Source organism: Puma concolor, chromosome B4, assembly GCF_028749965.1.
Source record: "Puma concolor isolate L17-30 chromosome B4, mPumCon1.1.hap2, whole genome shotgun sequence".
NCBI classification, from domain to species: domain Eukaryota; kingdom Metazoa; phylum Chordata; class Mammalia; order Carnivora; family Felidae; genus Puma; species Puma concolor.
In genome coordinates this window covers 19,776,608-19,800,350 of record NC_141673.1, presented here as the reverse complement: position 1 = coordinate 19,800,350, position 23,743 = coordinate 19,776,608, and the positions used below count along the sequence as shown (strand labels likewise).

At 35.9% G+C, this 23,743-nt stretch overlaps 1 protein-coding gene across 6 annotated transcripts in view; it reads right to left on the bottom strand.

Moving 5' to 3' along the window:
• Window positions 1-23,743, bottom strand: part of WASHC3 (WASH complex subunit 3) — a 95,869-nt gene that overhangs the window by 71,861 nt on the left and 265 nt on the right. For 5 of the 6 annotated variants that reach the window (XR_015253390.1, XM_086712520.1, XM_086712519.1 and 2 more), the window contains exons 2-5: window positions 23,174-23,272; window positions 16,121-16,186; window positions 14,169-14,276; window positions 10,329-10,439 (exon numbers count right to left, since the gene is read on the bottom strand). Coding sequence is in view for 5 of the 6 variants with exons in the window: in XM_086712520.1 (XP_086568646.1) it covers window positions 10,329-10,439; window positions 14,169-14,276; window positions 16,121-16,186; window positions 23,174-23,272 (384 nt within the window). In the remaining variant the exon portion in view is untranslated. The remainder of the gene's footprint in view (window positions 1-10,328; window positions 10,440-14,168; window positions 14,277-16,120; window positions 16,187-23,173; window positions 23,273-23,743) is intronic. The other variant, XM_086712517.1, reaches the window with a different exon arrangement.

The window sequence follows — 23,743 nt, the reverse complement described above, 5'->3', positions numbered from 1 at the left end:
TCTTGAAGTTCACGGTTCAAAATGTATTTTCTCCAGAGACTGTAAATACCATTAATGGTTAAACAACTAGTTCCTGGAAACAAATGATTTAAATCAACATTTTCTTGGCAACTGAATGCCTCAAAGGACAGCTATAATGAAAAATATGTGGTATCAGTAGTAAAATATTCTGAGCTATAGGTTTATGGCAAAGTGTTATTAGCAAAGAATATATGAGGAATAGATAAGGTACGTGCATATAGTATTACCAAATGGATATTGACAACCATCTTACTTAGTACCAACCCACTACATGTTTTTCCTCCAGTGTTCTAAGGAAGATGAGAAATCAGGAAAACAAATATATCAGGAAAAGCAAATTTAAAACCTGAACTTAGCAATATTATTATTTACCACTCTCTAACAAACACATACAAGAAAAGTAAAATAGCAAAGCACAAACAAAAGGGCAGGTACATCATTTAAGAGCAATACTTCTCAACATTAAATGTGTACACTGTACGACTGGCTCCAAACTCAAGGCAACCTGGGGAAGTTCAAAAGGCAGCCAAACATTGAAAAATCATAATTGATTCTGAAATCAATTGATTTGGAAATTATTGAGAAAATTGGGTATTTTAATGAAAATCTACAATCTTATTGGGAAAGTGAAACACTTTCCAGTAAAATAGGCATGATAATTCTTCACACATGGTTTCCTTAGAGGCTAGTTCATTGACTTTAGCAGAGAATAAGTAATTTTTTTCTTGGGCCAAAAATATAACAAAAAGTTACCTGTTTCTAGGCCTTCCAGATACTCAGGGTATGGGAAAGCATAGATAACACCTCAAGGGCTCCCAATTGGTGGCTAACTGTCACGGTTTTTGGCCTTTGGGGAAATCTTTATCCAACACTTTTTCCATCTGATATAAGATAGGATGGAGAGGAAGGAGGATAACTGTGGTTTCTTGAGTTCCACTGACCCCAATTCAAAGTTACCATTCTGCTAAGCTTTGCTTTTTTCTTTTAGTTGTAGTCCAATGTACCTGGCCGACCATTTAGTTGATGGGAAAGATAGAATATTTTCCCTTTTCAATTTGCAAAGTTGGTTAAATCATGTAATTAATTAAATGGGCAAATGTTCACTTGTATCTTTTCTTTATCCACATTTATACGTGTAGGAAATCAATTATTGCACATGCAGCTTTTATCTTCAATGAATAGTGTGATGCTAAAACACCACAGAAAGTTGCCCCCGGCACCCCAACCTTTATGTATTCAAAAAGTACTGACCTTGATATTGATTAGTCAACTTTAGGGAACAAAACACATGTTAATATAATACAGAGTCAGAAAACAATGGAAATACAAATATCATATAGTTAAAGTAAATCTGTACCAGTGCTTTCCACAACTCTGACTACATATGAACCAGAAGCTCCTCCTTTTTAAAAAAGTTTTTACGTGTATTTATTTTTGAGAGAGAGAGAATGTGAGTGGGGAGGGGCAGAGAGAGAGAGAATCTGAAGCAGGCTCCACGCTGCCAGAGTAAAGCCTGATGTAGGGCTCAAACCCCTAACCTGCAAGATCATGATCCGAGCCAAAGTTGGATGCTCAACCAACTGAGCCACCCAGAGGCCCCAGCAGCTCCTTCTTCTGACTACACTGTTGATCAGTGCTGAGGAATCTACCCTGGAATTCTCTAGACCATGAGAAGTTATACTGAGGTCATACCCCAAACAAGGTTTGAAAGCCTTTAACCACTCTCACAAAGACTAGGCCTAATCTAAAGAGCACTCTAATCCATACTTTATTATTTTCCTATGTATAAGGTGCATAACTTCCTGATGAACATCTTTAATAATCAGTGGGAGATTCTTCATCCTTAGTTAATGGAAGTCACATTTCCCCAAGCCAACATCCACTGCTGGCAACAGATGCATCAGAACCACCAAAACCAAGGAGATTATTCAATTCACATTTTAAGCCAGCCAAAGAAAATAGAACTTTAAAAAAGTCCAAGTGTCCGAAGAGACTGTTTTGGCAAATATGGTTTGAAAAAATACAAGTCATTAGCTTAATGTGGAAGTCGGACTTTCCCAATGCACAATTTATTACTGGCAAAGGATTCACCAAGCTCTGCCAGTAGAAAGGGGAGAACCATTGGAAAAGTGATCTATGTACACAATTCCAGTTAAGTTATAAAAGCAATATGTAATTTAGTAAAGGCTTGTGCTGCACTATTATGACAACAAACATTAAATCAGAATCAATTATCTGCCACATTTGGAACACAACAGTATTACTCACTGAAAAATCTTGTGTAAAATTTGCTGAAAAAGGAAAAAAAATCAGAAAATGCAAAAAAATGCCAGCAGGTGTTCCAGGAACATTCATTAATAATGAGATTCAAATTTGGAGATCAATTAATAGATCATAAACATAGAGAGAACTTCAGATCTCATTTTATGTACGAGGGAACTGAAACCTTGAGAGGTGATATGACCTGGACAAGGTCACTCAGGACTGCATGACAAAGCTAAGAAACTATACCATGTTGCATCCCAGAAGTAAAGATCTAGGTGTACTCCTAGTAATTCAAATTGTGTCACAGAAAAAGAAATACTTTCTGGAAATGTAATCATTATTATATCTCACAGAGGGTAATAATCTGGGAGTGACAGAAAAAGGTATAGAGACCAAAAAGCAAGGTGCTGTTTATTTCTCTGTTGAACTGGTACTTATGACACTTGAAAGATTCTGTTGGCTGCTTCTATTCAAAGAAGTTTATAATAATTAAGCAGTTTTAGTTGTCTAGTTTCTTAAACAGATTTGCAGGTATATGGCAAGTGAGGCAAGGCAAATTTAAAAGAAGTATATTCCAGGAGACTGCTAGGACCCAGGAAGAGGAAGTTTGCATGGCAGCTTAGAAAGAAAGCCAAAAACTCTGTGGTTCATCCTGATACCCAAGAAGCTTGAAAATTAAAAAAAAAGAAATCTTTATTTGTGACTTGTAGGATTTCTATGTCTTCTATCTGAAGTGAGTGATCACTACCTGGATGGTCAGAAAATTCAAGCTTTTATACTAGTGAAGAGGCTTGAAGGATTTGAGAAATACTTGTCTCCTCCCTGTCTTAGAGAGAATGAAATGATTCTAGACAATAATTCAGGAAGGAAGCAAGAGTACAGATTATAAGAGGGTTGAGGGCCTAGTAAGTGTTAAGACACTGAGTGGAAGAATATTACACTTTGGAAAAGATAAGAAACAACCTAAATGGAATTACAGGTACAAGACTCTGCTTATGGAGCAGCAACTCATATGTATATATATATATATATAATATATATAATGTTTATTATATATATTATATGTGTGTGTGTGTGTGTGTGTATATATATATATATATATATATATATATATATATATATATATAATGTTTATTTTTGAGAGAGGGAAAGAGGGGAGGGGCAGAGAGAGGACAGAGGGAGATACAGAATCTGAAGCAGGTTCCAGGCTCTGAGCTGTCAGTGCAGAGCCTGATGCGGGGCTCAAACTCATGAACCGCGAGATCATGACCTGAGCCAAAGTCAGATGCTTAACTGACTGAGCCACCGAGGTGCCCTGCAACTCATATTTTTAAATGACAAAAATATCAAGGCAATTAAAAATGAAAGAAATCCTATTATTGTCCGTAAGAGGTGAGAGAGTTTATGGCATTGTTAATTCCCTTTTGAGGATGCAGAAATGATTATTGAAGGATTTTAGGAGTAGATTTTTTATACTGCTGGTATATAATGATTTTTTTTCAGAAAGACAGGTATTTTTGAGACCTTGTTACCTTCCCTTTTGTTAATACAAACAATTCCCTACATTTCGGATGGCAGGCTTCTAAAATTCAGCCTTGACAACATGTAGCAATATGCATGACGGATGACAAACTACTCAGGATAATACCAGTAGCCGAAGTACAATTCATTTGATGGATTATGTGGATATTGGTCTTTCTCGACATTAATAACTAAAACTAAATTTTTAGTAGTGGGCAAACAAGAGAAACCTTAGTCACCCTCTGAGGTTGAGGAAAATTGGGCATTTTAATAAAAATCTACAATTTTGGTAGAAAAGTGAAAGGCAATTTCTTTTTTTTTTTTTAACGTTTTTATTTATTTTTGGGACAGAGAGAGACAGAGCATGAACGGGGGAGGGGCAGAGAGAGAGGGAGACACAGAATCGGAAACAGGCTCCAGGCTCTGAGCCATCAGCCCAGAGCCTGACGCGGGGCTCGAACTCACCGACTGCGAGATCGTGACCTGGCTGAAGTCAGACGCTTAACCGACTGCGCCACCCAGGCGCCCCATGAAAGGCAATTTCTAATGAAGCTACCCTCTCAAATTAGCTGGGATTAGGCTCCTCCTTGTAGGAAGTGGTCAGATTCAGTTTTCTTTCTATCTAGTCCCTCTGAATCCTGTTTGTTCTCAATCACAGTCAAGGAACTAAACCACCAAAGCAAAATAATTGATTAGAAGACTAAACAGAAAGCAGGAAGGCAATTTACTGTCCTGAAGTATAGAGATACAAAGCTATGTAGATTCTTCCCACATCAATGACAAAAACTGAAGGATTCAATGGTACAGATTATAATGGGCCTCCAATGATTCTTTTCCACTGCTGTGAGGCATTTTTTTCTAAAGCAAGGTGGTATTGTCATCTGTTCTTTCGGTTAAAGTTACAGTTTTGTAAGAATATGGATATAGGAAGCACAACTAGGTATGCAGATGCTGTTGAAGAACCATATTTTAGGTAATGAATTATGGCATTAAGATGATTATACTCCTGGGAAAGTATAAGCATTCAGAAGAACCAAAAGATTATGCTTAACAAGACCCACATAAGTATGATCAAGGGGCTTTAAACTGAAATCAAAGTATAAAAATAATCTTCACTTAAAACTGAAAGACTATGGATAACAATAATATGACAGGAGAAAAAATAGAGTGGAAGAACTAGCAGGTAATTATGAAAGAGGAGAAGTATAAACAAAGAGAAAACAAATCCAATAGCACCCTTCCTCTCAAAAAGTGTGTGTTTACAGACAGCAAACCTGCAAATCAAAATAAGTAAATCTCAGGGATTGTTACTTCACTTAATAGAAAGGAATTCATGAATGGGAGCTGGCATTTGAAAGGAATATATTAGAATGTTTTACAACAGAACGTGGAAGATACCTATAAATCAATATATATACACATATATGGAGATTCTTAAACGTGGGATAAAGGATCCCCCCACCCCCACCAGCCAAGTGAGGCTAAAAGAAGGCAATAGTTGTATTATAAAAAGGAGTTTGATCACCTGACCTGATGGAGGATTTAGATCAGGCTTTCATAAAATATGTTGCGAACAAGTACAAGCATAAGATACAGCCTTGGGGCGCCTGGGTGGCTCAGTCGGTCAAGCATCCGACTTCAGCTCACATCATGATCTCATGGTTTGTGAGTTTGAGCCCTGCATCAGGCTCTGTGCTGACAGCTCAGAGCCTGGAGCCTGCTTCAGAGTCTGTGTCTCCCTCTCTCTCTGCCCCTTCCCCGCTCATTCATTCTCTCTCCCTCTCTCTCTCTCTCTCTCTCAAATAAATAAAACATTAAAATTAAAAAAAAAAATTAAAAAAAAATAAGATACAGGCTTCATGGGGGACATTAGCTATCCAAATGTACCGGCAGCTTAATCTTCCTCAAATCAGAGTATCTGATAAGTTCCTATCACCTTGCTGAAAACTTCATCCTCCAACAGATAAAGGATATAATGAAAGGAAGTGATTTAGCTATTTCATACATGAATTTAAACAAAAAGCCAGAACTGAATTATGATGCAGAAGTGACAGGAACTCTGATAGTGACTGTGCCAAGGAAAGACAATCCAGGGCACTATCAAACATGTAACTACATTTGTGGTTGGATATTTTGACAGTCACTCATGATATTCTTAGGAAACAGGAAAAATGATAGATTTATGTATGGCTTAATGAGAATAATCCAAAGAATGATATGTAGATTCATGCAACCTTGAGGGAAACCTCTAGTTGCTGTATTCTTGATCTGGTCCTATAAAACGTTTAAAATCAGTAACTTGCAGAAATGGGAATGCATCTATATGTGTCCAGATGACACAAAGCTGGAAAGGAGAGTTAATATGCAGGATAAAATAGCACATACAATGAATATTGAGTGCCTTCCTGGATAAAGTGTTAAAGTGAATAGAAAGATGAGTCAAGATACAGTAGTTCCTCTCATGGTTCCTTTTCAACAGGGGCAATAAAAATATGTGTAAAAACAACAAGATATGGAGTGATAAATCCCATAAAAAAATTAAGTGGTTGGACAGATCACTGAAGGGAGATATTACCTCTAGCTTTACGTGTTGGTGGGTTCAGAAGGAACATGTCAGATTACTAGAGTTAGGACATGTAGTAATCAAGAGAAGGGGAATCTAGAATCAGAGGTGGAAAAGCATGGAGCTAATATTGAGAAGGGTTTGTGGTTTTGTCTGCAGAATGAAATGCAGGATAGGGAGAAGGAAACAAAAGTTGGGTAATAAGATTCTGGGATTCAGGTTGGCACAATAAACTGAAAACAATAAAATTAAATTTAACTTGGATGAACTTGCAGTTTTAGGAAGGCAGTGTAAAGATGTTGCTCCCCTCTTCTTGAGAATTACCCCCAAATAATTAGGCAAAAAGAAATAAAACACAAATACTAATTTTAATGGCTAAGAGGCATATATGAACCATAATGCATGAAAATTAAAAGCAGATAAAAGAGTGATTGATGACTTAGCATATCAAAGGAAGGCCAAGTCTATGTGCCTGAAGAGGGGATACCACAAAGTAGCACTTCCAGAACTTTGGAAATGTTTAGGAATTAGAAGCACCCGTACCAAAGCAAAAGAGAGGCGAAGGACTGAAATCAGGAAAATTGGGCCAAAAAACAGGATAAGTCTGAGGCAGAAGAAATTGAGCCCCTACTCATACTCAGTGACGCCAAGTAAAAGGCTGAAGCTAAGTGCCAAGCAATGCTACAGAATTAGTTAAAAACAAAACCTCACAATATATTATTTCTTAAATGTTTTCAAATAAATTTTAAATTTATTTATTTAAATTTATTTTGTCTCTCAAAATATTTTAATTGATGTTGTACATAGTGTAAAATATTTTTTAAATAGCTCTTAATCAGAGGAGCTATTTTCAAAATACATATATGCTCTAGCTCCAAGTCCCAAGTTTAGAGATTATTTTTTATATGATGGGAATCAGTAACATGTTTTGACAATGTTTCATGTCTGAAAACCACTGAGTTGGGGTAAAAAAGAAATCTATCACCAAACCTGTCAAAAGGTAAAATGACATAGAGGAAAATGTAGGCATTTTCATTCATATGTAAATACTATATGCCAGGTATCATTCTAGGAACTGAGAGTAGTGCAATACGCAAAACATTCTCTACCCTCGTGGAGTTTATATTTTAGTGATAGAAGAGACATAAAGTATGTAAAATACTGGCCAGTTATATGAAGAAAAAAGAAAAAACAGCAGGGAAGGGTAAACGGAATGGGGCCAGAGAGAAGGTAATACTTGAGTAAAAATCTGAAAAGAGTGGAGTAGTGAAACTATCAAGAAACCTGTGGAAAAGTGTTTCCAGCAGAAGAGCTGATGTAAAAGGCCTAAGACAGGAGACTGTATATTTATTTAAGGAACATCTGGCTGGAGCAGAGTAAGTGAAGATATGAGATCAAAAGAGTAATAGGGGAGCTAAATTGTATAGGATCTCATAGGTTTGTGAAGGACTTTGGCTTTTTATTCCTAGAGAGATGGTAAGCCATATGATTAGATAAATGAATTTTTTTTTTTTTTTTTTAAATTGTTGACCTTTTTTTTTTTTTTTTTTAACGTTTATTTATTTTTGGGACAGAGAGAGACAGAGCATGAACGGGGGAGGGGCAGAGAGAGAGGGAGACACAGAATCGGAAACAGGCTCCAGGCTCTGAGCCATCAGCCCAGAGCCCGACGCGGGGCTCGAACTCACGGACCGCGAGATCGTGACCTGGCTGAAGTCGGACGCTTAACCGACTGCGCCACCCAGGCGCCCCAGATAAATGAATATTTAAAGACTCATTTACAGGGGTGCCTGGGTGGCTCAGTTGTTTAAGTGGTTAAGTGTCTGACTCTTGGTTTTGGCTCAGGTCATGATCATGGTTTGTGAGTTTGAGCCTCATGTCGGGCTCTTCACTGGAGAGCCTGCCTGGGAATTCTCTCTCTGTCCCTCCCCCACATGCACACGTGTGTGTGTGTGTGTGTGTGTGTGTGTGTGTGTGTGTGTGCGCGCGCATGCACACAAGCGATCTCTCTCTCAAAATAAATAAACTTAAAAAAAAAGTCATTTACACATACATGTGATATATATGCTTCTGAAAAGCAATGAAATTTGTCGAAGTAATGAATAACAAAAATAAAAATGTCCAGGGATTTCTGAGAACCTTAGCTGGCTAACTGTAGACAATTCCTAATAATAGTACCTTAAAGTGAGTATTTAATAAATAATTGTGGAATAAATGGACAGTGAATTTATACTGAAAAGGAGGGGCGCCTGGGTGGCGCAGTCGGTTAAGCATCCAACTTCAGCCAGGTCACGATCTCGCGGTCCGTGAGTTCGAGCCCCGCGTCAGGCTCTGGGCTGATGGCTCAGAGCCTGGAGCCTGTTTCCGATTCTGTGTCTCCCTCTCTCTCTGCCCCTCCCCCATTCATGCTCTGTCTCTCTCTGTCCCAAAAATAAATAAACGTTGAAAAAAAAAATTAAAAAAAAAAAAAAGGAAAATATGAGTTTTTGAACTTCTTATAAAATCAGAAGCAATGTATCAACAATATAAAAATTATCCTAACATGTAGTTTTTTATCAAAGATTTCAAGGCATTCTTATAGGTATCATCAAATGGTTGTTCCTATTTCATAGTTTATATGTGTTAGGTAAGAAAAGACTAAATAAAAAGCCTTCCAGAGTCATCTTGAAAGTTTTCCTCTTCTGTTTGAAAGAGTAAAACACAGTTTTTCACAGTCCATATTTTAAGCTTAGCAGAGCTTTACTGGGTTCTAGCTTTATAAATATATTTATCAGGGGCGCCTGGGTGGCTCAGTCAGTTAAGCGTTTGACTTCGGCTCAAGTCATGATTTCACGTTTTGTGGGTTCAAGCCATGTAGGGCTCTGTCCTGACAGCTTGGAGCCTGGGGTCTGCTTGGGATTCTTTGCCTCCTTCTCTTTGCTAGTTCATTACTGCTCCCCTGCTCACACTATGTGTGTCTCTCTCAAAAATAAATATTAAAAAAAATTTTTTTTAATTATTTATCATAATTCACACTCAAAACTAGCCCTACTTTATTCTGATTAAAGAACTTTATATATTTGCATCTCAAAGTCTGGTTTATTTTTTTCTAAAGTCTAGACCAGTGTTTTTGGCTGCCAATGAAGAATTTTGAACGTGATAAATCCACTTCTTCTGACAGCCAGGAAAAGCGAATATACTTTCTTCTCCCCAGTGTCACTTCTGTTACTTCTAAATGAACAATCTACTCTTTCTGATGTCAGACAGTATTTGTTTTTAAATTATTTTGGTAATAAATAATGTCATGGATATCAAAAACAAAACTGGTCTTTAATATTATGACCTCTTTTGCTTGATAGAATTTTATAAATATGATATTTTTTTTAATTAACAGAAACATGATGAAGAGCTAGCTCCTTCAACCACTGCAATAGGACTTTCCACAAAAATGAAATCAACTTCTGCTGGTACAGACAACTGTAGATATTTTTTGGTATACCATGTAATGATTCTCAGAAAAAAACATGAATTCTGAAGTCATGTGATAGTAGAAGCTCTACCGTGAATGGCCAAGAGATTTAGGCTCTTTTCTATGACCAAGCCATTGACAAATGAAATTCAGAATAAAAATAAACTGCACTAGCATACAGGAATCAAGCTAAAGTCATATGATTTAAAAAAGAGTCCACTTTCATTCCTTTGATACATCCGAGATTTGCTATAACTTTATGTAAAGCAAAACAATTTACATAAATCTATATCCAACTACGTTAATTTGAAGTGTGAGATCAATTTTAACTAGAAAGATTTGACCTCTGTTCACTCTTTTATCAGGGCATTAGTTAGACATAGGAAAGAAGAGTAGAAAACTTGGTCACTCGGTTTAGCAGTTTTCTCAGAAAAAGTAACAACAAAACCTCTAGGGTTAAGAATTTCAAATGAGGCTGCTAGACAGAGAAGACAGACCAAATTAGCTTACCACTTGAACCATTTTGAGATATCTGGCATATCTTGGGTCCTTGGCTACAGTTAAGATATTTTCTGGTGTTACTTCACTTTCCTGTGGTCCAGAGTCTTGTAAACTGTTCTGCTGTAGAGAGTATTGCGTGTAAATCTTTAGACAATTCACAAAAGGGGTCCATTATGTTACTTAAAAAGGGATGTTTCTTCTTATAAATCTAAAGCAATCAATATAAAAAAATCATATTTCTAAATTTAAATACCAATAATTTAATTATGGGATATATGTTTCCAAATATTTACAAATAATTAAATATGATTTCAGAGGAAGTTCCACTTAATATCAACACTATATTGTTCCTTAAAAATGCAAATATATTCATAGCATTAAAAAATATTAGAATTCTGCTTTAGCTGTCCCCAGAGTATAGATATAGAACATGAATTATAGATGGACATATTATTTTAACGAAACTTCTAAAAAAGCTAATAAAACTATTTGATTTGCCAGTTATTCAACACTAGCAGACAGTGAATTGATTTTGTAGGTATCCACCATCTACAGAATTGAATTCCTCATTTATTCAGTAATCTTATTATAAGTGGATCTAGTCTATTCTTTTAACATCTTAGAAAGCAATACCTAGAGAATTTGTGGAAGAGTAGCCCATTTCTATGGTAAAATTATCTAGTTCTATATATTTCAGGTACTGATGGAACTATTAATGTTAATACTACTTACAATAAAGAATATAGGGGAACAGTCTTTTTAGATAAAAATGCTTTTATCATATAGGCAGTTCTCACTTTGCATGGTACTGTGTTAAGTGAAAATTGTCCATTTTAGAATCCTGTCTTCACTGAAGTGCAAAGATAGGTCTGTCTGTACACAGTTCTAGATTTTTCTATCAACTTGAACATTTGTTATGTTTATTTTTGTGAATTCTCACTCATTATATATATATTAGCTTTACAAGGTAGTTCCTGAACAGAATGAAATCAACTGTATGCCTACATATCTATGCTGAAATGTAGACAAATCAAGAAATATCTTTAAATGTTCATAGTTTTTAGAATATGAATGTGAATTATATATTAAGTTTTCCTCAGATCATTCAAATATAAATTAAACCTGTTGAAAACTCTAAAGCAAACAAAAACATCCCAAATCCCTTAGGTTTCTCCTGTTATATGGCACTGAGTAGATATATGTATTATTCAACTTTAAAATTCATAAATACAAAAAGTCCAAAACCCTTGATTAAATAAAAAATTCAAACATGACCCAAGTATGTTTTTGAAAAACATTATGGACAATAAACTCATACAACAGCACAATGGAACTAATGATAATTACACATGGGACGAATGAATTTCAAAACTCAGCTGTTAACTATGCGTAATAACCAAGATCTCAACAAGGTTTAATTATGTCAGCTCTTACACCTTTACTATTTAAATATCCATTAAATCCTCTATCATATCTCTCAACTGCCCTTCATTTTATTCTCAATCTGCACAATTGGATGTTCTATTGTGAGTAATGATAAGATCTGAACCATGAAATTAAAGTTGCAGAAAAATCAGTCTTTGACTCATATAGATTAGAGACTGAAATGAATGAATGGTTAAGAAATTGCATTGTTATCCTTTATCAGATAAATTGACTGTAATGGCAGTGGAAATTGTGTTAAGCAGTACTTAAGTCCATTTCAAAACATTTTACATAAAACATAGCAATAACAATGAAGAAATAAGAAGTTGATTTAAATATTATGAACATGCTGAATAGGTATTTTATTAAACTAATCAACATGCAACTTTGCTACAGTTTTTAAAACTCAGAAAGCCCAAAGAACTTCATAAATTCTCCAAATGAATTAATATATGGTTTTTAAATAAAATTGTCAAAATGTATCAAATCATTCTGAATTTTAGAAAATTTAGCTGTGATTACTTGTAATCAATTTTTTGAGACCTTAAATAGGCAGGATCAACACAACTGCAAAAGTTTTAAAGTACATATTGTAGATAGCATTCATAACACCTGGAAAAATATTCAAAATTAGACAGATACCACTTAAAAATTTTACAGAAACATATGACAGCTAGTATCCAACAAAGAATAACTACTAGGTAAAGTGAAAACATTTTCTTAATATTTTTTATACATGCCTTATTTTAGAAAAAGCATGGTCCATATTTAATTGAAAGGGCCTTGTAAAGTTAAACTCCTCTAACATATCTGGATTCCTTCTTGTATATTATACATATTCCAATGGTCATCATAGTGAAATTTACTATATAAACTAAATGGATGTTAAATTTTCTAACATCTAATTGTTAAGTAAATGGTCATCTAATTCATTCTCCAAATATGGGCTATAACTAAATTTATGCCTCCTTCCACAGCCTCGTACCATATGTGTTCAGTATATTTAATGAATTCAACACAGGTGCTGGAGACAGTGTAGTCTAGCAGATAAGAGGTAAGGACTCTTGGCACCAGACTGCCCGCACTGAAATTCCAGCTTTTACACTTATTTTCTGACCCTTGGCAAGTTACTTAACCTCTGTGTACCTCATTTCACCCATCTGTAAAGTAGAAGTGTAAGGTGAAGTTATTTACTTCATAGGGCTATTGTGAGAATTAAATGAGTTAATTTCTGAAAAGCGCTCAGAAGCACACCTGATAGGTACACAGTACGTACCCTCCACGTGTTAGTCATTATCATCACAGCCAAAGTAATCATAACCTAAAAAATATCCTGTGAAAAGTATCTCCACGTACAAATGCAGAATCCCACATAGATAAGAAGTCTATTGTTCAGTATCACTAGACAGATCACCATTTTAGTGATTATTTTATTTTGAATTTTAATACCCCACTGAGATACACTAGAGATCGTCTGTTCTGCAGCAGTGAGAATTTTTATTCCTTGAAATAAAAAGTAATATAAAATTGAAATGTATACAGAGCATAAAAGAACATTAAGACATAAGAACCAAATGCAAAGTGTGGACCTTACTAGGATGCTGATTTGAACAAATCAACTCCAAACCCACACTTTTTAGATATGTGGTATCTATAGATCAGTATCTCTCAAATTTTGAGAGCGACTACAAATCCTCTGGGGATCTTATTATGCTACAGATTCTGATTCAACGGGTCTGGGATGGAGCCTGAGAGTCCGTGTTGCTGACAAGTCCCCCAGGTGATGCCCATGCTGCTGGTGCCGGGAGCATACCTGGAGTAACAAGGGGTTAGATGGTACTTGGGAATTACTGTTAATTCTACTGTGTATGATAAAGACATTGTGGTTATACAAGAAAATGCCAGAACTTTCCAGAGATGCTCAAGGAGTTACACAGTGGTGAAATGGTATGATGCCCAGGATTCACTTTAGCAAGTGACAAAAAAGATAGATGAAGCAAATGTAACAAAATCTTTACTGGAGAATCAGGGTGGGTAATGGACATTTAAGTATTCACTGGTACTATTCTATTATTGTGTTTGAAAGGTTTTATAATAAAACATCTTAAAAGTACAATTATTATAATAATGTAGGAAAAATGTCCACAATGAACTTGAAGAATATTATTATGCTCGAGATTTTTTCTAGTCCTATAAATAGTTTCTCTTTCATAGGCAAGGAAAATATTAACTTCAGGGAGCCCTTCAAAATAACAATAAAACAGCTCACTTCTTTTCAAACCTCATTTTCAATCTTAAGGGGTTTAAAATCTTACTATTCAAAGTTCTACATCTTCATTTAACTTCTTCCTTCAAACCTGCTACTAGGTTTATCTGGCTTAACCAAGACAATCTGCTTGTGTTTCCTGGAACTCAAATACTTACCTGTGATTTCTCTGCAGTGGTTTCAGAATGTGATTCATTTGTGATACCAGTGGCGCTTACAGTAGAAACTTCAAATGCAACATCATCTAGGCCTGGGATAGATGACAACTGAGAAAAGAAAATTAATGTTGGTGTATGAGGATAAGATTAGCTGCTAAAACACCGTAAATTTCTAGGTGTATGTGTTTTAAATAGCAATCTTAAGTTTTTAAGCCTATAGAAATAGGGTTTGTAAAATCTCATCTTTGGTGTCTGAAATTCTCCATGCCATAAACTATTTAAAAGTGAAAGTCATGCACAAGTAAAATATTTATGTATAATTTATCATTAATCTAACTTAGCTTATAGCCCTTCTTTTCCTGGGAATTATTTTTAAAAAATGTAAGGAATCCTAGTGCAAGGAATAAAAAGCAAGGGCTTTGGAGTCAGATTGTGTAGGTTTAAGTCATGCTATGTGACCTTCTGTAAATCTCCCTAGACCTCAATTTTCTCCCCTGTAAAGTAGGAATAAGAAAACTTACCTCACAAAGTTATTGTAAAAAGATTTTTATTAAACATGCTTTGTAACAACACAACAACACACACACACACACACACACACACACACACACACACACACACACAATCACACAAAAAAAGTCCTTTGCAGCACATTTTAAATTTGAACGATCTGGGAAATGACAAAACTCTTGTCATCACGTTTTAATGACTGACAGCCCTTTTTTTTCTTTCTTTAAACATTTATCACCAAATGTTACTAAAATGTGTTATTTTTCATATACAAAAGGTAGGTATGTTGTCAGTGGTTATATATTTCAGGTTGGATCTGCAAGATCCACGCCAACCCACTTTTCTGATTTCTTTCTGATATCAGTGATAGATATTTGTCAGATGTTTGGCTGACTTTAGGGATTAATTTTATGGTTATGGAAATAATTAAGGTTATGGAAATGATTAAAGTTAACTTATCTACACAGTAACTTAACTTGTGACCATGGAGTCTAACTCAAGAATTGCCCAAACATTAATTAGACACATACTCATAATGAAGAATAATGAAAAAAAAACAATGGTAATAAGGTCTGAAGCAGCAATATTCACTGAGAACTGCTGACTGATGACAATACTTAGCATAGTGGTTATGGCCCAAATAGTTATAAGTAGGTATGGCTGCTAGGAGAGTACCTTGAACATGGTCAAGGCCAGGTATCCTAAATTTTCCAAGCTACAGAAACGTGCTGAGAGAGATATAGTGGCTGAAGTCCACAAGATGTAGAAAGTACGAACTAGACATTCTAATCCTTATGCTAAAGATGTCAGCCATTTTACTTCCTCATAAATATTCAATAAGCATTTTTTCAGATCAATTTTTTTTGAAAAAGGACAAAGTCACAAAAATATACTCATGTCTCCAGTATTTTATAATCAGGGAAAACACAAAACCTGCACATTTTCAAATCAAAACACTCTATTTTTGTTAGTTCTATTGTGTAATTTCTGACCTCAAAACTGGTATTCTTCATTAGCATTCAATATATTTGAATACAGAAAATAGTGATATTTTCTCCAAATTTTGCTCTGGAGACATGTGAACTTTTATTAATTTGTACTGTGTTATCAAATGATTACTATTGAGATAATTGTGAATTTTCCATCAAATGAACTATATAGAACCAGCCCAATTTGTTAACATGTTATTCACATGCTGTTGGCTAGAATAATGAAAGAAATTTCAATTCATGTGTATATTTAAACAGACTCAGGTAATGGTTCATAATAAGTATCATTTCCTTTGCAATTATAATGAATTAAAAACAAACACAAAACACTGTACCACCTCATGGATGCAGGAGCTAAACTGAATTCATTCCCAATTCAATTAAAGTTAAGTATGACTGAGAAAGTTGGTATATGCAGAAAATTTATACTATAAATTATTCAGAAATACAAACCTTTGCATCTAAAATATTTAGAGTTGTTTCAATTTGCTGGATACGAAGAGAAAGGTCTGCCAGTTTCTGGAAAAGAAAGATCAGAATAAAAGAACAAAGTCTGACTGAAATGAGCTGTTAACAAGGGTTAACAAAGGGCAGATTTGAAAAAAACAAACCCGTGATGGTTTAAATATTAGTCATTTTCTAAAATACTACACTTTTACTTACATGAGTAGGAATGGGAGCTCAAGTAAGTATTTTTGTAACCTCCATTAGCATGCTTCACGGCTACTTTATAAAATTGTATTCACAGATAAGCAAAAGTTGTATTTTCAGCCTTATCAAACTCATCAGAGCCATATTCAATCATTGGAATCAGAAGGTAAACTTCTTCCAGGACAGAGTTTTTTGTTTACTGCTATATCCCTCATGCCCAGAGCAGTACTTGATACTTAACAGGAGTCTAATAATTATTTGTTGATGAATGAAGGAATTCTTCATAGAAGAGAAGAATAAAAATTAGCCCAAGACAGCTTGGAACAAGATCTGCCTTTATAAGTTACTTAAACACTTAAGTATATATAATTAGTCCCAAATTTAAATTTTTTAAGTTTGAAAATTAAAAGAAGATGAAATTAAAAGATGAGCAGTTCATGTTGGAAAGAAGTAAAACACAGAGAAAAAATTAGAGTACTAAAAAGCAAAAGGAATCAACCTACCATCAAAATCCAAGATAAAAACAGAACCAAAAGCTTACCATGCTCTAGTTATTCTGTAGAATTAAATTACCCGTGTGTGTATATACACTATACATAGCCACACAAGTAAAAGTAACACCATAAAATATGATCCATAAGAGCATTTATTTAAAACTCCCGAATCCTAAACATTATTATATTCAGTGACCTAGTCCAAGGCAGTTGGCCCATTGACAGTTGGCAGATGTGCAGCATCCTGACTTTTTTCTGGGTTATTATCAAGATCCTGACTAACTCCCAAGCAGAATTTTAACACTACAAGCAATGGTCATTTTGCCCACATTTAGAGGGGAAAAAAAACTGAAATGCAGTCACAATGTAGTTAGAGCTTCACAAGACATTTTTAAGATGAGCATCCTGGTATCTACAAAGCTACAATTTTATATTCTATAATAATTTTTTTATTTTATAATGTTTAGTTCCAACATTAGAATCTAGTTTTAATGGCACTCAAAGCTTTCATTTCTTTTAACTTTGATTTCTAGCATTTGTTCATATAAGTCTTTAATGTAAATACAAATACTGGTTTACAAAACATATGAATGAATTCTCCAAATTATAAGTGTTTTCCTGGAAGTCATGAAAATTACATTTTATGCAGATTTCATCAGTATTTTATAGAGAAGCTTAGTAACTGCAGAAATCCTACAACAAATTAATTTGTAAAGTGAGATAATTTCTAGCTTATTTATAAATACATGCATTGGTTTGATTAAAGTGAATACAGAAAAAGATGAATTAAAAATTGTTTAGATATATAAATGCACTTAAAAAAATTTTATTAATGTTTATTTATTTTTGAGAGAGACAGACACAGACTGTGAGCTGGGGAGGGGTAGAGAGAGAGGGAGACACAGAATCTGAAGCAGGCTCCAGGCTCTCAGTGTCCACACAGAGCCCGATGTGGAGTTCGAACTCACGAACCACAAGATCATAACCTGAGCTGAAGTTGGATGCTTAACCAACTGAACCACCCAGACGCCCCCATATAAATGTACTTTTAAGCAATAATCACCAGCATTGTAAAGGCCCCAGCATCCACGTTATATGCTACACCGTATATGCAATGTATCATTTGAAATCTCACACCAGGGGCACCTGGGTAGCTCAGTCGGTTGAGCTTCAGACTTCGGCTCAGGTCATGATCTCAAGGTCAGTGAGTTCGAGCCCCAAATCGGGCTCTGTGCTGACAGCTCAGAGCCTGGAGCCTGCTTCGGATTCTGTGTCTCCCTCTCTCTGACTCTCCCCCGTTCATGCTCTGTCTCTCTCTGTCTCAAAAATAAAAAAACACTAAAAAAAAATTTGAAATCTCACACCAAATGCTTAAAGTAGGAATGATTATCATGCCAATTTTAAAGAACAGAAAACTGAGTTTTCATATAAGTAAAAGCATCTGAACTTAAACACTCCAAATCGAGATACAAAGATAGTAACTATCTTTCAAAGAAAGAATTTTTACATTGTTTGAAAGAATCATACATTGTTAGAACATGATGCCATAGACTCTGGGTGATGATAATGTGTCAGTGTACATTGTAACAAATGTACAACACTGATGGGAATGTTGATAACGGGGGAAGTTGTGGTTGGTGAACTCTGGGAGGCAAGGATCACATGGGAACTCAATGCTTTCTGCTTAGTTTTGCCGTAAACCTAAAACTTTTCTTAAAAAAAAATTATATATATATATATATATATAAAATTAAAAAATATGCACACCAAGATGGAAAATTCCCAGGCACTGCATAGATAGAAATTTTGTTATTCAAAGCTAGTAAGTAATCAAGCCATTTCTCATGAAAACTAAGATGCTACTGTGCTTTAAAAAAAAAAAAAAGGAATCAAATTATTCTGATCTAATTTCTAAAATAGATGTTATTTATCTGGAATTATTTTTTTAATTTTTTTTAATGTTTATTTTTGAGAGAGAGAGAGAGAGAGAGAGAGAGAGAGAGAGAGAGAACACGCTAGCGAGCGTGAGCGGGGGAGGGTCAGAGAGAGCCAGAGACACAGAATCTGCAGCAGGCTCCAGGCTCCAAGCTGTCAGCACAGAGCCCTAAGCACGGAGCCCGATGGGGGGCTAGAACCCATGAACCTTGAGACCATGACCTGAGCCTGAGCTACCTAGGCACTCCTATCTTTATAAGGATTTAAAGCAAACCTGAAATGCCTTGATTTGGGACAACAGGGTAATTTGCAAGGTACCTGAAGTTTGTCAGATAAGCTGAAAATTTCTTGATTTATCACCCACCTACTTCTAAAGAAGTGCATTTCATTAAAGTGAAAAAAAAAAAAGATGAAATAAATATGGAGTTAATAGTTGAACACGGAAACAAAAATAAAATACTGTGGTTTTTCAGGTTTGTAAAATATCCAGTTTGCATAGCCAAGTCTCAAAAAGAGAAACAACATTTTAAAATAATGGATCCCTTGGTATATCACACTGGGTCGATTATCTCCTATAAACCAGAAAGGGAAGCAATCAGTGGTTTTATTAAGCTTCATCTGACACTTAAACCCAGCAGTTGTAAAAGTTGTAGCAGTAAATATAGTTTTTAAGCAAGATTATTTGGTTGAAGGTTAAGTCTGATGGTGGGATTAAAAACTGGATGCAGAAGGTAAGCACTCTAAAATTTGTTACGTTATGTGAGAATCCCCAGCATTTTTTCCCTATTCTTAAAGAATTTAGAAAAAAAACAGTTTGGAATATTTAAAAAATGATTAAAAACTCAGTATTCTACACATGTTACAAGTCTGAGTCAAAATAACACATATGATTGCCCTGTTTACAGAATACCTTTGACTTTAAAATTCATTATAAGGTTAAATTTCTGCTCAGTTTTATCTATGATATGCATAGAACTTACACTGCACTTCCTACCCCATCCCATTTTAAATTTGCACACCCGATGGGCCACCATAAGATTTTTCTGAGTAGTGTCCAGAATAGAAATACTGGGGATTTGTGAAGAAAGAACTTTGTAACTTGGGTCTGATTCAACTACTTTCCTTTCTCTGGCTTCCAACCTTTCTCCTCACCCTGGTTTCAGTCATTAGAAGAGTTATAAAGTACTCTGGTATCCAGAAAGTTTTTTAAAAGTTAAGTTTTTCACTTTTCTCTTTCTTTTTTAAAAAGTTTATTTATTTATTTTGAGAGAGAGCATGCAAAGGGAGCAGGGGAGGGGCAGAGACAGAGGGAGAGAGAGAATCCCACGCAGGCTCCGCCCTCTCTGCTGAAAGCCTGGAGCAGGGCTCTATGGATCTCAAGAACCATAAGATCATGACCTGAGCTGAAATCAAGAGTCGGACACTCAACTAACTGAGGCACCCAGGCTGCCCTTCACTCCCCTCTTTATTAGAGAACTGCAAAACCAGTATTAGTGATGAAGAAAGAGCCCTTATCATTTGTTTCAAATTTAATTCCAGTTTGAGTTTAGCTGTGATTGAAGTTGCTACAGTTTGTATTTGGTTCAAACCAGATTATATGAAAAACAAAAAACAACAACGATAAAACTCCCAGGTTTTCTTCTTTCCCCGTTCATTTCCAATTCAAAAAATAGCACCTAAGTTTCCTATTTTGCTCAGGAAAACAGTCATTTTGGCTCTTGCTTAAGGCTTTAACTAAACAAGGAATACAGGTCTAACAGGTGCTATTGACAAATGACAACCCATTTTGAAAAATCACATTGATCTTAACTCAAGGGAAAAAAATAGCATTTGATGTTTGAATACATATGTTATGTCCTTGGAATATATCATACCATATCATATCATATCATATATCATATCATATCGAAAAAGACATAACATCAAAGGATATGGCATAACAAAAAAGAGAATACAAATCTAAAAAATAAATTTTGAATAGCTCATTGCAGTCTCTCACTCGAAAATGATGTAAACATGCCTCTTACCCAGATCAGAAGGTGCAACGTAACAGAAGAGTGAAACGCTTTTGATTTTTACAGTTATTAGATCAGAGCTGGAACTCCAAGTCTGTTACTTTCTAGCTGTGTGAGTGTGGGTAAGTTAGAGTAACAATTGCAGCTATAAATACTGTGTAAACAAATACATGCCTAAAGAATGAATAAATGACTAAGCAAATGATTTAAATCTTTCTACATCTCAATTTCTGTATTTCTAAAAAAGAGATAATTGGACCTCTCTCACAGGGCTGGGCTGTGATGATGAAATGCATGTAGAGCTCATAGTACAATACCTACAGAGTAAGCACACAATAAATATTAGTTATTGTCATCACACCAAGCCAACAGTCTATAACTGACATAAATATCCAAACTGCTAAAATATGAATTGTAAATAATGAGTTATAGTCACTAGAGTCAACCCTAGACCACCACCCATTAAGGAGAAAAAGGCGATAAACTACCTGTAAACTTCATGAGTTTTTGGTCAACAAACTTTTCTCTAGGGTTCAGGGAAGAACTAGGGAATAGTGAAATACTCAAAACAGTTGAGGGAAAGTTGAGAGAGGAACAGAGGGGGTTAAAGAGTGAATCAGGAGGCTCTGGTAATGCATAAGCAAGCAATAAACAAGACAGGATTATTGTTATACTGGATTTAGTCTTCAGTAAATAGCACTCATTTCCTAGGCAGTGAAAATTGTTAAGCACTACAAAGGTGAGGGGCTATCCCTGCCTCAGGGCAGCTTAATCAAGTTGCCCTCATAGCTGTGTTTGCTGGTTGTTTTATTTTTTTAACCTGGTGAGGAGGAGCATGTGGATGGAGTATTTGCTCCTCTCTGCTACCGATCCTTGAATTGTCTCTCTCCACCCTACCCTGGTATAAAAAGTGAAGGACTAAATCCTTGGCTTACTGCTCTTTAGTCAGTCAATTCTATATCCCATTTAGAGAAGCAGCAGTAGGAGATAAAACTCCTGGAAGTAAGCGCCTAGCCTCTGGTGCTTAGATAAAATATAATGAACTGAGTCTCTTACTCTATCGATTATCATCATAGTTCACTTTCTTTTGTTTTAGTGAGAAGGCAGAAGAGATTTTGACTAGAGATTGTTAACTAGACAAAAATAAGATGTTATACAAATGAAAATAGTTTTCCTGTCTCCATGCAATTTTTGTTAATAACAACACGTGTAACAAAAACTACTTGCGAGGGGCGCCTGGGTGGCGCAGTCGGTTAAGCGTCCCACTTCAGCCAGGTCACGATCTCGCGGTCCCTGAGTTCGAGCCCCGCATCAGGCTCTGGGCTGATGGCTCGGAGCCTGGAGCCTGTTTCTGATTCTGTGTCTCCCTCTCTCTCTGCCCCTCCCCCATTCATGCTCTGTCTCTCTCTGTCCCAAAAATAAATAAAAAACGTTGAAAAAAAAATTAAAAAAAAAAAAAAACTACTTGTGAAAGCTATACCTTATAAATAAGACCGAATGAACTAAATACTATTTTTATTTTTTATTTTTAATTTTTTTTTCAACGTTTTTATTCATTTTTGGGACAGAGAGAGACAGAGCATGAACGGGGGAGGGGCAGAGAGAGAGGGAGACACAGAATCGGAAACAGGCTCCAGGCTCCGAGCCATCAGCCCAGAGCCCGACGCGGGGCTCGAACCCACGGACCGCGAGATCGTGACCTGGCTGGGACGCCTAACTGACTGCGCCACCCAGGCGCCCCAACTAAATACTATTTTTAGTGACTCACTTGTGTATGATCTCATTTTACTCCTCTTTCTCCTTTTTAAATCCAACTTCAACCCAGGGTTCCCATTTTCTTCCCCATTCTCTTTTTTTTGGCTTTTTAAGAAAAAACAGGGCTCCTTGAACCTGATATCTAATCCTTAAACTAGGTACTCAGTCCTCACTTCACAAGTCATTTGCTGAAAGTATTTTCATTATTTTCATAATTATATTTGATACTAAAGTTATGTTTCGAGGCTACTTCCCCAACCATCTTCTGGATCAAGAAATGTAAAATGATTTTAATATAGACTGAAAACTATGTGTATGTAAAAATATACATCTCTGGCGAAAACATGTAAAATTTCAAAATTAAAAAAAATGTTTTCAATTGTGAAACCCTGTTATTCCTTTTGTTCTCTTTAGGCACATAAGCCTTACTGAACTATCTCACAAAGGCCTCTAGTAAATTAATTCAGCAGAGGTGGGGTGCAAGATTGATGATATAGAATCAAAGAGGATTTAAGGTATGTTATCCCAATAACTGGATGACAAGAGGTCATGGTACATGAGTACCTACACTGCAGTTCTTGTCTTACTCATTTGCCACCTCCAAAAGTACAAGATGATTTCTAGGCTCCTCATTAAACCAGTATCACCAGACCTACCTCCTCACAAACTGTAGAAAAGCGGTTGAGGAACTGTACAGTATGCACCACAAATTGGTTTAGAAATGCCACCGTTCTTTTCTGTTGAATAGCTGGCACCTGTGTCATGTAAAAACAAACATGATTTGTACAGGAGGAAGTACACCGTGCAAACCCTTTGACGTCAATTATATATAATAATAATAACGGGGCATTTTTGCTGTATTATATGAGTTACTCTAAGTACTACGAATAGTCACTAACTCGTTTTCCTAAACTGTGGGGTGGGGCGTCTAATGACAGAAGCCGCAAAGTTTGAGTATGCGCTTTGGATTCACAAACGTGAACTTTAACAGATAAAAGGCAACACACATAAACACACAAAACTTGCGGGCCATATAAAAGAGGTAGGGTTAGAGGTCGCAACCTGCTCCTATCGCCGTCGTGTAACCGGAGCGTAGAGCGACTCCTAATACGGGAAGCAAAGACCAGAAAAAGTACACCACCCCTTTAAACGGATCAGGAGGGACCCCTTTTTAAGGTGAACTGTGGGACTCTTCCCTCCCGAGGGCAGGACCAGAGAGGCCCGGG